At 44.6% G+C, this 14,437-nt stretch overlaps 1 protein-coding gene across 1 annotated transcript in view; it reads right to left on the bottom strand.

Annotated features, from left to right (window-relative positions):
• FUNDC1 (FUN14 domain containing 1) overlaps nt 1-5,324 on the bottom strand; it is a 25,477-nt gene extending 20,153 nt beyond the window's left edge. The window contains exon 1 of the mRNA XM_025205274.1: nt 5,304-5,324. Coding sequence (XP_025061059.1) covers nt 5,304-5,324 — 21 coding nt within the window. The remainder of the gene's footprint in view (nt 1-5,303) is intronic.
• Between the last annotated feature and the right edge of the window lie 9,113 nt (nt 5,325-14,437).

The raw sequence follows: 14,437 nt of genomic DNA, 5'->3' as shown, positions 1-14,437 counted from the left end.
TAGTTTGTGCATTGAGGATCGCTCCCTTGAGGAGCAACCACTCCTCTTGAACTCCCCTCTCCCTGTGGTCACGGTCCCTTAGGGCCTCACTGACAAGCCTCCTGAGCTTGTCAAAGTTGGCTTTCCTGAAGTCAAGTACTTCAGTGTTGCTGAATAACTTGCCAGCTTTACAGTGGATGGTGAAGGTGACCAGCTCGTGGTCACTGTCACCAAGCTTCCCATCGATCACTAGGTCGCCGATTAGGTCATCCCCAGTAGCCAGTACCAAGTCGAGTAGCGCTTTACCTCTCGTTAGCCCATAGACTTCTCGAGTCAGGTAGAGGTCATCCACGCATGATAGGAAGCTTTGTGACCGCTCAGATTTTGCTGAGTGATCCTCCCACGAGATGTCTGGGTAGTTGACGTCACCCATGACAACTGTGGTCCTGGAGTATGCGGCCTCAGCCAGTTTCCGGGCAAACTCCTGGTCAAGCTCTTGACTTTGGGTGGGAGGTCTGTAGTAGACTTTCACCGTTGTGTCCCCTATGCCGTGTTCCCCATGGATTTTAACCCAGAGGGTCTCCAGTTGTCCACCCTGGTCGCCAACTTCAGCTTGCAGGGACGCGTAGCTTTCCTTAATATAGAGAGCTACACCCCCGCCCCTTTTATCTACTCAATCTCTCCTGTACAAGGTATAGCTGTCTATACCTGTGGACCAGTCATGGGTGGAGTCCCACCAGGTCTCCGTTATCCCTATGAAGTCGTAATTATTGTGTTAAGCATGAGGATGGGTTCCTCCTGCTTATTCCCCAAGCTCCTGGCATTTGTGTACAGGCAGGCAAGTGTCCCCTTGCCCTCAGATTGTACCAGGGCAGGGGTGGGCTCCCTTAAGTGCGTTGGCCTGCTGGCTTTGCAAGGGTTGCTCAGCGGGCCAGCAGTGGCGTTAGTCCCCCCGTCCCCCGGCGGGCTTAGTTTAAAGCCCAGTGGAGCAGGTCAGCCAGTCTGGCTGAGAAGAGCCTCCTCCCCAGGCGAGAGAGGTGGAGGCATCTCTTCCCAGCAGCTCACTGCCTCTCTCGCCAAAGAGCAGGCTGTGGTCATGGAAGCCAAAGCCTTCCTGATGACACCAGCGCCACAGTCTTTGGTTCACTAAAGTTTTTTGAGATCTACACATGAGAAGTTTTATGTAAACTCTATGCATTATCCATTAGAAAGTGACTACTATTTTCTAACTGGCAACATAAAGTTGTTGATTTCCACAGAAATTGGACAGCACAGAATTTGCAAAATATTCCAGGAGATAATTCCACAACATGGTCAGAGGCCTTAAATAGCCCATAAAAGTAAATAATTTAAAAAGGCAACAAAATATAGAACCTCTTAAGATAGTGAGCAAACTTTAAAATACAGTTGACTTGAAAACATTAAAAGAAAAAGAAATTCAGAGCTGAAATTGCTACCTTGTTCTTAACTTACATCATCCAGCAACAGAAAAAAGGATGCCTTTTGCGCTAAGGACCAGTGGTGATGCGTAGGAGGTGCATGGGGGTGCACATGTACCCCCTGAGAGCACTGGTGCACCCCCTGTAAGGCTGTGCTCCCTGTTTAGGCAATGGACATGGGGGCAGGTGGGAGCACTGATGCCTCCCTGCGAGCATCGGCTGGGGAATGGGGCTGCCAGCAAAAGCAGCCAGAAGTGACTGTGGGACTTCTGGAAGCAGTGCAGCCGCTTTCTGGTGAGTAAGATTGACCGTGGGGGAACACCCCCCAATTCCAGTCAGCACAATTAGCCGCGGGGGACCACCCCACCTCCGGTCACTGACTGGTGTGCCCCCTCTGGCTCAAGAGGCACCAGTCACCCATGCTAAGGACACACTTTTTCTTTTACATGTGTTTTGTACAGCCTCTGTACTGATAATTTGTGAGCAGTTTGGTGCTATTTCAATATAGGCTACTCGGAGAGGTTGTAGAATCTCCATCCTTGGATAGATGTTTTTAAGAAGAAGTCAGTTATTTAGCTGGGGTGGTTAGTCAGGGACAGTCCTACCTTGTGAAGGGGGCTGGAATAGATGACCTCATAAGAACTGCCATTTACTGAGTCATATCATAGGTTCATCTTGTCCAGTACCCTGTGTCACACAGTGGTAGTGAATGCTGAAAGGGGGAGTCAACAGGGTGTTACCAGGGTTTTTTCCATTGTTGCTCTCGCTCGCAACCTCCAGCATTTAAGGTCTAGGAAATTCTGATTCAGAGAATGTCAATAGCTACTGATGCGCCTTCCCTCCTCAGGTTCTTTCCAACCTCATTATGTATGATTCAATGATACTGAGAGTTTTTTGGCAATGTAAATATTAGGAATGCCACAACATTTAGTTATTATAATTTAGTATTAATTTAACACCAATTACAATTAAATGTCTTAGCTAAATAATTAGGAAGATTAGAAAATGTGTTTTGATTTTTACATTCCCCAACTCGTATGATTGGTAGCATGAGAGATCATCAAAGTCATTCTTCAGAAATGATGGTTATAACAAGTTTCTTTGGCTGTCATGAAAGATTTCTTATATAGCAAGAAATACTTCTCAAAATGTAAACTCAAAATGTGAACATTTAGACTTCTGATTATTCTTCCATTTTGTATGCAAGTTATACTGACTTCAATGAGACATGCATGTGCACAATTGGCAAATTAGGGCCAAGAATGCCACACTGAGTTACATAGGATCATAGGAAAGTTGGGCTGGAAGGAACCTCATAAGGTTATCCTGATCAAGGCAGGATGATCAGACTAAACCATTCTAGCCAAGTGTCTGTCCAACTTGCTTCAGAATTTCTCTAGGTAGCCTGTTCCAATATTTGACCACTGTCATGGTCAAAAAGGTAGTCCAAATATACAACCTAAATTTCCCTGGCTGAAGTTTGAGGCCATTGCTCCTAATCCTGTCCCCTATAAACGCAGAGAAAAAAAAAATCTCCATCCTCTGTAATTAACCAGGAATTTGAAAACTGTTATAAAATTCCCCATCAGACTTCTCTCCTCCAGACTAAACAACCCTAGTTATTTCAGTCTTTTCTCATAAGTCATGCTTTCCAAATCTTTAATAATTTTTTGTTGCCCTACGCTGGACTCCTTCCAATCTGTCCAAGTTTTTCTTGAAGTGTAGGGCTGAAATGGGACACAGCACTCCTGGTGAGGCCTCACCAACTGAGCTGAAGAATCATTTCCCTTGATTTGCAAGTGACACCTCTGTTGATACAACCCTGTTCGTATATAGCGGTAAGTATGCTTACCGCTATATAAGCCAGTATCCTGTTGGCTTTTTTGCAACAAGAGTACACTGTTGGCTCATATTCAGCATATGATCTACTGTAACCCCCAAGTCTTTCTGCCATACTGCAGCATAGCCACTAATTTTTCAGTCGGTATTTGTGCATGCAATTACCCTGTCCGAAGTGCTGGACTTTGCCCTTGTGTGGCAGGCTTGCCCAGCTTTGCCCAGCTCTCCAGGCTTAGGAGACCGCAAATGCAATTGGTGGGGCAAAACCCATCAATTAGAGACAGGCAGGGGAGGAGCCAGGAGGAGAGTTCGTTCCCCCTCTAATCGAAAGGGATGTGGGGCAGGAGTGGACTTAATTGGGAACTGCAGTTGCAGCCTCCCTAAATGATTCATTTTCAATCTGGGGGCGGAGCCCCAGAAGAGGATATAAGCAGCTGCTTGCCAAGCACACGGTGCAGTTTGCAACAGATGAAGAAGTAGGAAAGGGTCCTAGGGCCAAGAAGAGCTTGGAGAGCTGCCCAGTGGGTATAGCTGGCTGCCCAGAAAACCCCGAAAGATTCCACCACTGGACAGAAGTGGTGGGCAGTGCAGGCATCATTGCATGGAGGGTCCATGAGGGACTGGGACCCTGGGAGCCGCAGAGAGGTGGCTCGGGTCTCCAATCCTGGTGTGAGGCTGGGCACGGGAGCCAGCGCTACTACAGGGTGAGTCATTGTAGAGCGTAAGGCCCTGGAGAAGGAGGGGCCGGGTGGTCTGGGACCAATACACTGCAGTGGGTCCGCATGGGCCCCAGAAATGGAGCAATTCCTAAGCGTGGGGAGCCGCATTCAGAGCAGCACGGCCTTGGGTATGCACGAGGCGACCCAGGCTTGCAGCTCCCCCTAAGAAGGATTAAGCCACTGGGACACTTGAGTGATTCACGCCACTCCTCTGAGGCCTGGGCTAAGCCCTCCCTTGGAGAAACATTAGCCAGGCCAAGGAGCTTATGAACACTGCCCCACTCAGCTCCTTGGGACATGTGGGTGAGTGATGCAATGGATCTCCCACTAGGGAGTGACACTCAGGAAAGGTAGCCTCAATAAAGAGGCAGGAGGAAGAGATCCCCTAGAGGAGGGGAACCACTAGAGAACACTTGTATCTCATATGTTAGAGTGAGTATTGATTGTTTGATACACGCTGTGCATTTTTGGAGTGTTTATTAACTGTTAACTGTACACCTTGTATTTTAGGGTGCCATTTATTGTTGTATTTACCTGTTCATATTGTTTGGGACCATTATGCTTACCTGTTTGTATTTGGGTGTGTATATAGTTATAGTTATATCTATTTATAACCTGTAAATACTCAGTTTAGTTCACTACCTTTATATATATATACACTCACACACACATCTATATTAAATTTATATCTGATTAAGACATCACTTTTTGTTCCTCCTCTGTTGAGACATGATAGGTGGGAAGGAACTGCGAGTGACTGCAGTTTCCACCCCAGCATGTGTGCTCTGCTGGCTTTCCCCTTCTATTGGTGTGGGAGATGGGACACTCATTTTGGAGACACCGGGCTACACTTGTCTTTGCTGAATCTCATCTGGTTAATTGCTGACCATTTCTCCAGTCTATCCAAGTCATTCTTGATCCTAGACCTACCCTCTGGAGTATGGGGAACTCTATCCAACTTGGTGTCATCTGCAAATTTGCTAAGTGTACTCTCAGTCCTGTTGTCCAAATCATTAATGAAAATGTTGAATAATACCAGACTTAGGACAGGCCCCTGGCAAACCCTACTTGATACCTCCTGCCAACTAGACATTGAGCCATCGATAACTACTCACTGAGCATGATGATCCAGCTTGTTATGTATCCACCTTATAGTACTTTCATTTAGTTTGTCGGTACTAGCTAAGGGATACCATTAAGTGTTTTAATGGTATCCCTTGTTTAGCTTGTTAATGAGAATGCTGTGGGAGACAGTATCAACAGTCTTGCTAAAGTCAAGCTGTATCACATCTACTGCTCACACCCCACCACTCACAGAGCCTGGTACCTTATCATAGAGGGAAGTCATGTTAGTCAGGCATGACTTGCTTTTGGTGAATCCATGCTTTGTTCCTGATCACCTTGTTCTGCTCTAGAAGAAAGCACCTTCTTCCTTTTCTTAAAGATGAGCTCTATATTTGTTCTGTTCAGTCATTCAGGACCTCACCTAACCTCCCTGAGTTCTCAAACAGAATAGCTAATGGCTCTGAAATTACCTTAGTCATTTCCTGTAGTACCCTAGAGTGCATCCCATCCAGACTTGCTGACCTGAAAGCATTTTGCTTGTCTAAGTAATCCCTAACCCATTCTGCCATTACTCTAGGCTAGTTGTCTCCTTGCCAATCTTTGCTGCCAGCTGTGCTCATCACCTGGTAGCTGCCCCTATTTGTGAAGACTGAAATAAGAGGAAGGATATACTTTAGTCTTCTCTACATCATCTTTAACTAGATTGCCTTCTGTATTTCATAAAGGACTTGCATTTTCTTTGGTTTTCCACTTTCTCTTGACATACATGTAAAATCCCTTTCTTTGCATTTTATGTCCTTGGATTGCCTTTTATCTCCCCTTTCAGAGCCATGGCACTTAATGCTGTCACTGCTTCCCCACCAGCAAATCTCCAACCCTGTGGGCTGAATGATACAGACCCATTCACCAGATTCAGTGGGCCAGAGGTTGAGCACCACTGGTTTAGACCAAACTTAATTCAATCTATGGATGATTTCTTGTTCCATGATTTTCTGTTAAAGTTCATCTTTTAAGTTTTGTTGTCTAAGAACAGCCACTCTGAGGTCAGCGATGGAATGTCCAAGGAAGTTAAGGTGTTTTGCCACAGGTCTGTGTATCTTTCTGATGTCAAATCAGTGTTCGTTCATTCTTTCACATGGGGATCACTCTGTCTGTCCAAAACAGACAGCAGAGACACGTTAAGCAAGTATGAAATTGGTAGAGGAGCAGCTAAATGAACCTTGGATGTTATAATCCATGTAATTTGATCCAGTCTGTGTTGATGGGGAGCACAGGCAAGGTCCGCTGCCCTGTTAAGAATAAGAGTTAGGTAATCTATTGCTGGAGAGATGCCATTTGAAGTGGGGAGGGGGAAGGTTGTCTGTAGACCAGAACAGGTTTGTCCTCCATGGCTGCCTTGATCTGGTTGTCATTTTCCTGGAAGGGTTGAGGGTCATTAATGATATATCTAAGGTGTTTAAGCTGGTAGCTGTAGGTGACAACCAAAGAGATTCTGTTTTTTATGTCATGGGGTTGGTATTGTAGCAGGTCAGAGTTTGGATTATACAATGTAGCCCTTTGTAAGAGGGGCTCTTAACCCTTGCTATGTTAAGAGAGAAATAAATAGCTGACTGGGACCAACAATGAGAAACAGTGAGTCAAGAGGAGGAAGGAGAGTAGTAGCTCCAGAACTGCAGAAAAGCTACAGGTTACTTTACTGGAGCAAGATAGTAAAAGAAAGAGGCTACAAGGGCTGGGCTTCAGACATAAGGTTAAATAGCAGTTGCAGCAGACTAGAGGGGGCTGCTGATAATTAGGCAAGTGAGTAACCTTTATTATTGAGAGTAAGGCCAAGCAGCAGAATTGAGGAGCTGCAAGACATTGTAGAGGGCAGCTTGCAAAGGAGCTAGCTTGGCTGTAAGGCAGTGCAGAGTGTGATTGTATTTACCTGTTCATAAACTGGCCATAGAGCAGGGAACCAGGCTACAGAAACATAGATTGATTAGTTGGAAACCCCTGTGTCTGGTTCTGAGAAGCAGTGATCAGATGGCCGGAAGGGACTTGAGTTAGTAGATATATAGGCTTAGCGCCGTGGCTAGGGAGTCACTTTGGTCTTGACAGTTGTAGAAGGAAAGTTGTCCATGGAATGAGGATTAACTAAAGAATCCATAAAATAAGTTATCCTGGGGAGCTGGTCTCTGTAGTGAGTAGGCCTAGACAGGTCAATTGTTTTCAGTTCAGTGCTTATTTTGGCTGTTCTTACCATAAGGCTTGGGAGTGGCTGAAGAGAAAGGAGGTTATGGTGGGTACCAGTGTGGCCCTCTGCATTTTGGAGCTGGCCTGGCACTTTTCATTGAGGTAGGCCAGGAACTTAATGAATAATACAATCAATGAGGGGAGCTCTAGAGTGTGAGTGCACCCTGGACAGAGAAAAAAAAGCTAAAAATTAGGTTGGCCAAGGCCCATTAGAGGGAGAAATGCCCTGGTTGAGGAACAGCTAAAGGATTGGGCCCAATACATAATTGATCAGGACACAGTGAGATGCTCAAGGCTTACTTTGATATTCTGAGGGAGGCTTCCCAAACTTTTTGAAAGGCATCAAAAAGCATGGCAGGCAAGAACAGGGCAGTATGGGATCAATGTGGCCATTAAGGGGCAATACAGCCACAAGCCAGAGATGGGTCCTGTCACACCCTTATAATTAGGATTTTTTTTTCTTTTTTTAGCTGATACATTTTTAGGGAAGATGGGTTGATGGAATGTCTTCTAATAGTTGATGTGCAGCTTTTCTTTAAAAAAAAAAGATTAGACTGATAATCTTGCTAATTTTAATGCAGTATCTTTTTTTTTTCTTTTTTTTTTTTTTTTGCATTTAGGTCAAAGTATGGCAAGATACCTCACAATTATCTAATGTTTCAGATCACCTTGATCCTGAACAGTTTGTGTACAGATTCAAATCTAGATGAACTCCTTGTAAACATAGAAATTTGGTACCTATGCTCATAATGTTAAAACTACCAGCTGCTTTCACTATAACTGATCATAAGAGTCTGCTGACTTTCACTGCAAGTTCTAGGATCAGAGATATGAAGTCACCAAAAGGCAGCCATATCTAATCTCAGAGAATAGCTTTTTGGATTTGTATCTCTTTTTTTTTCTTGAGGGCTCCAATGTTGGGGTTTCACAGAGCTTCATCTTGCCAACTTTGTAACCAGGATAAAATAAAACTTGACTGTAGGAATGGGAAAATACCAAGACTGTATAAGGACTACATTTGTACATTTGAAGGTGGTGCTTCACTCTATTGCTCAGACTCACAATTTGATGATACTTGGTTGCTGTTAGGTGATCATGTAAAGCAGTGTTCTAGACTGATATCTTTATTCTTCTCTGTGCCTGGGCAAGGGTTTAAATCCTTTTCCTCTGAAAGAGCAATTATAATTAACCTTCTCAAGACTGGAACACTTCAGCGATCACTAGGTGAAACCAGACCTTAAATCAGCTCTGAGACTAAGCTTAATAGAATAGATGGTGGCTTGCTTGTTAAATTGAGTCCTCACTGGCATTTGATGTCAACATGTGATCTGTACTGGCTGCCTGCCACTTACTAAATTTAAAGCGCTAGTATTGATTTTTAAAGTCCTAACCTACCTGTTTGAGATGAGCTCTTTTCACATCCCAGACTGATATATCAGCAGCACAGTCACTGCCATGGCAGGGCTTAGACATTGGAATTCATTCACTCCGCTGGTCTGAATTAGCCCAAATAGGTTGTCCTTTAGTACATTCTGTAAAGCCTGTCTCGCTCTTCTCAGGCTTTTAAAAAAGGAGGCTAAGATGGGAGTGGTAAGAGGGCAGGGATATGACATAAGTGGACTTTTTTCTTGCTCTTCCAGTTGCTAAGATGGCAGTTTGTTTATTTTTATCTCTTACAGGGGCACAGGCACAGACTTTAAATATTAATATTTTTATGTACATAAAAATTAAAATATACTGTATAAATGCAAGTAAAAATTTGCTCTTGGTGGGTTTAACCTGGTAAATAACACTTTAATTATATATTTTTAGGCAACCAGTTATAGAATGAGTCAGTCATTTTTAAACCCTTGAATAGATATGTTCCTGTTGAGAGCTTACTAGACAGCCAAGTGGCAACTAAGTGTACTTTTTAGACATGGAGCACCATTCATGTTCTGAGTTCTGTAACTCTATCCTCACATAGGTAGGAGAGGGTAGATTTGTTTTGAGGATAATGACCGCAGCATATAGGAGGATGTTACTCTTAATTGGTATTCTCCAAATTGCTGATGGTGTTGGCTACAAATGTCCAACTCGGGATCCTTAAAATTCTGGTTTATTAGGCAGATTGAAACACTGTAATGAGTTAAATCATAAACCTTGGGGCTGGTCCTTCTGCACACACACAGTAGCAAGCTGCAAGAGTCGGGTATACCTATCCCACAGGTGCTGGAGTCTGTTGTTGAGGCTTCTTTCAGCGTGGTGTTATCTTCCAGAAGGGGGTCGCCGGCTGCTCCTTCTGGCTGGACAGGTCGGGTGCTGGTCAAGTTGGAGATCAAGAGGGCGCCACTGAGGGTCACTTTTCACTGCTTTTTATCTGTCCTTGGCAGACTTTGGTGACGCCCCAGTTTTCAGGTTTGCCCAATCCAGGGGTCATTGACCCTTGTGGGACTTCCCCCCCTCAGTGGCTACTGGATGGCATCTGTCAGCCCCAGGGGTCATCTGCATGTATGTGCAGGTTTGGGAGTCCATTGATGAATTTTGAATAGGGCTCTGGGAGCAGTTGATCTGGAGATATTCAGCCCAAAAGTTGGTCTGCGGTGTTGATTAACTCAGGCCAGGGCTTCTAGCCCTTGATCAGTGACGTTTAGAGATTTCCCGGTTGTTACCTTGTCTTCTATTGAGTTCTTCTGTTGGTTGATCTGCAGTTTCCCAGGTGTTAATTACTGCCTGCTACCGTGTGTGCCATGGTACACAAATAGATAAAAATACCAAAATACAAGGGGAGATACAAAATGCACACACATAAATTTTGAAACACAATTCCTTATCTTAAAGTGAAAGAAAAAGGAAGGTAGAAGAGGTAAAAGAGGAAAAACATATCCAAGAAAGGGAGAGCAAGTGCAGGCAAGAGGAAAAGGGGCTTTCTGCTACAATGGAACAGGATTAGCACATCCTAGAAAGAGTTACTACTAGCCTTTCCTTGCCAGGTGGATGAATGGCAGAATCCAAATATTTGAGGGAATAAAAAAAAGTTAAATGGAAAGATCCTCCCACTATAACTATTATCCTAAAAATGTTAATTTAGTCTTCCTATGGTTATTTCCATATGACTTGTTTATAATGATTCTGTCTTGAATCTTCCTTCTCTTCTTTTTTTAACTCATAAGAAATCAACAATAACATTTTTAAATAACTGATATTTTAAAGGGGTTTTTATACATATCTTTCTAATTGCCATATCAATTCCTGTCACTGACTAATGTTGTTGCATTCTTCTGACTCCATAATATTTGGTTTCATTTCATTTTAACTAACTTATTATAATTTAGAGCATAAATTCTCTCCAATCAATATAGGTGGAACGAGGCAGGGAATGACATTTTAACTGTCTATATTAAACAACAGTAATCAAAACTCCATTATCCAAAGGGCCTTGATAATGGATGCCCTGAGGAACCAAACTAATATGTATAAAAACAGAAATATGTTAAGTATGATATGGAGGCTTCCAAATAGAATTTGCAGAATCACAAGAGGTGACCATGTGGCATAATCAATACAACACAAAGGCACATTCATGTATCACATAGGCATTTGCTGCTCCTGAGCTTCAATTTGTAAGGGGGAAAAAACTGTTTAGTGACAACTAAAGGAGGATGCATCCCGTTCACCAAAAACCTTAAAAGCTGGGGAAATGTGTAACCTTTTCCTTAACTTCGTTTCAACTTTCATGCGGTCTGTAATGCTATCTAGTTCTCCATTGTCAAAAGACAGCCAGGATGAAAGTAGTTGGGGCTTGACCCTAAAGGTATGAAGACCAGACAAGGTCTAGACCAGAATCAAGAGTCATGGCCAGGCAGCTCAGGAGAGACTCAAGAGTGGACTTGGAAGCTGAGAACTGAGCCAGAACTTAAATCTGAAGATGAAGTGAGGAAATGCTGATCTACACTCGAGTCAGGGCATCACACTGGGTGGTGGCTGGCCAGGTCTGGAGCCATTCAAGGATTGAGGCACTGACCAAGGTCACAAAGAACAAAGATTCCAGGGATGAACTGGGTCAGGAAGCCAGGAGGTTAGTCCAAGAACAGGAGTCAGGAAGCCAGGGTATCAATCAGAGAGCAAACCACAGGGAACAGCAAGATGGTCTAGGAACAGATTGAGCCCTGTTACCCAGAAATTTCCTGTTATGGGTCGGGGATTAAAATGGAGGAAGTGGAGGGTCAGCTGACCCTGACCAGCTTTACTAGTACCAGTGAGAGGGTGGAGAGCTGAGGGCTGGGCCCTGATGGAGACTTCAGGCTAGCCTAGACCAGTTTAGCTGTAGCATGGCAGCCTGGGATGAGCAGCTATGTTGGTTAGGTCCCATGTTCAAGGCTGTGGCCTGACACAGGGAACTGAGATGAACTAGGAGGATGAGTCTAGGCAAAGAGTAAGACTAGAGTAGGAATCTAGATGGCAATGACCCAGAGCAAAGCTTAGCCTTAGTGAAGCTGCTCAAGGTCTGAAGGAGACTCATTGAGCAAACCCGGTCAGCAGTCTCCCTAACTATTTTTTCTCTTGTTGCAATTTACTGTTCTTTTTTTTTTTCTTGCATATAATTTCATATTTCTTTCAGAATCAGATAGGGAAATTTTGAGATGCATGTTATATACAAAGAAAAAGGCACTCCATGGGTCCATAAATTTGGCAGTGGGGGGAAGAAAGGAGAAGAGGGAGCAAGAAATAATGGTATTAATGCGTCTGAGAACTTCTGGACCCCTGGCAAGCCTTCCTCTCCAGAAGCACATTGGATCAGGCCAATGTTCTGTGGGGTTGTTCTGTAGCTAGGTCACCAGGTTTAACCCAGTATACTTTCCACCCCCAAAGACTCCAGACCTCAAATACTTCCCTATACTCCAAGGGAAGATCTTTTTCAAAGCGCCCAAGAAGGGCAAAAAAATTGGGTGCATATTTTATTTGGGGGGCATGTTATACATGAGAAAATATGGGAAGATCTATCTCCTGAAGGATGGGTCCAAACAAGATGATAGCTATCACCGATTGGGCTCCACTAAGGATCATACTGGGAGTGCAAAGTTTTTTGCAAATTGCCTACTTCTATTGATTTCCATCTTGCTCTCTGTCTCCTGAAGGCATGAAGAATACTCTCTCTCTCCTCTTTATGGTCACCCTTTAGGTATTTGAAGACTGTTATCAAATCCCACCTCCAGCTGTTCTGCAGACTAAATAATTCAAGTTCTTCCAACCTTTCCTTGTATGTCAAGTTCTCCATACCTTGTTCAACGGTTTTTTTTTTTTGGTTTGGTTTGTTTGCTTGTTTAATTCTTGCTCTCCACTGCATTCTTTTCAATTTCTAATGGGTGTTGAGAGAGCTGGCGGGGGTAATTGCTGTGCCCTTGTCCCAGCTGTACGAGCGATCGTGGTCCACAGGCCAGGTGCCTAGAGATTGGAAACTAGCTAATGTGGTCCCCATTTATAAGAAAGGGAGAAAGGAGGACCCAGGAAACTATAGGCCCATAAGCCTCACATCGGTCTTGGGGAAAATCCTTGAAAAAATTATCAAGATCACATCTGTGAGGGGCCAGCAGGGGAGATCATGCCCAGGGGAAATCAACATGGGTTCATCAAAGGCAGGTTCTGCCAGACCAACCTGATGGCCTTTTATGACCAGGTAACTAAATCCCTGGATGATGGTGTCGCCGTGGACGTAGTCCTTCTGGACTTTAAGAAGGTCTTTGACACTGTCTCTCACCCCATTCTCATTAAGAAATTGAGCAACCGTGGCACTGATGCCTGCGCAGTTGGATGGGTCAAAAATTGACTGATGGGGCGCACCCAGAGAGTGGTGGTGGACGGATCATACTTGACCTGGTGGGATGTGAATAGTGGGGTCCCCCATGCAATTAGATTTAGACAGACTACAGAAGTGGGCAGATGGTAATAGGATGGGCTTCAATGTAGATAAATGCAGGGTGCTGGACCTGGGGAGAAGGAATGCACAGCATACATACAGGCTGGGGAGCTCCCCCCTTGAGAGCACAGAGGCGAAAAGGGATCTTGGAGTTATTATTGACTCCAAGATGAACATGAGCCGCCAATGCCAGACCGCAGCTAGCAAAGCCAACCACACCTTGTCGTACATCCAAAGATGCATCTCAAGCCGATCCAGAGAGGTGATACTCCTCCTCTACGTGACATTCGTCCGGCCTCAGTTGGAGTACTGCGTCCAGTTCTGGGCACCACACTTTAAGAAGGATGTGGCCTGCCTTGAGAGGGTTCAGAGGAGGGCCACCCGCTTGGTTGGAGGGCAACAGAGCAGGCCGTATGAGGAGAGGCTGAGGGACCTGAACCTGTTCAGCCTCAGCAAACAGAGACTGAGGGGGGACTTGGTGGCTGCCTACAAATTCTTTAGGGGAGATCAGCAGCAAATAGGAAGGGTCCTATTCCCCACCCCAGCAGCACCTGGGGTGATGAGGAACAATGACCAGAAGCTACTGGAGAATAGGTTCAGGTTAGAGATTAGAAAGCACTATTTTACTGTTAGGGTGGCTAGGATCTGGAAAGTGTGTACATTGGACCAGATTAAAATACAGGACTTCCTAGTGGGACTAAGAATAACACTTTCAAGTTTGCAATCTCATACATAGCATATTCCAATAAGAGCAAAGAGTTATCAGCAGATTCTTTAGAGAAAAGTGAGATTAGTGGTGAGTTGGGATGTGTTGCCTTTGAAGCCTACAGCTATAGAACTGTGGGAGGTATCTAAGTCTACTAATGCAGCTGCATAGATATGTAAGCCCAGCAACAAAGAATGCCATTGTGAAGACACAGCTGGTCTGCTCAAGTAGTGGTGTTGTCCAATCTGAGATTCCATCTATCAATGACAAGAAAATAAGCTCCACCTTGATTTCTGGGGTGTAGCATGAACAGTAGGTGGCACTGAAGCTCTTGTGAAGTTGCCACAAAATGTCTCCAGCAGTGGCATCTTAGGCCTTGACGCCACTTGAGCTGTGGGTTGTGCCTGCTGTGTGTGAAGGGCAGTGTTGTATCTGTAGGTAAACCACTTAATTCCACTGACTCTGGATTATGCTCCACAGCTCCCAGTGTAAGCCATGGGATCAAGACTGACTAGGTGACAACAGAGATGGCCCCGGGGGGGCAGTAGTGCACAGGGAC

Source organism: Alligator sinensis, unplaced genomic scaffold, assembly GCF_000455745.1.
Source record: "Alligator sinensis unplaced genomic scaffold, ASM45574v1 scaffold243_1, whole genome shotgun sequence".
Lineage (NCBI taxonomy): Eukaryota > Metazoa > Chordata > Crocodylia > Alligatoridae > Alligator > Alligator sinensis.
The sequence above is the reverse complement of the archived record's forward strand: the minus strand, read 5'-3'. Positions and strand labels throughout refer to the sequence as shown.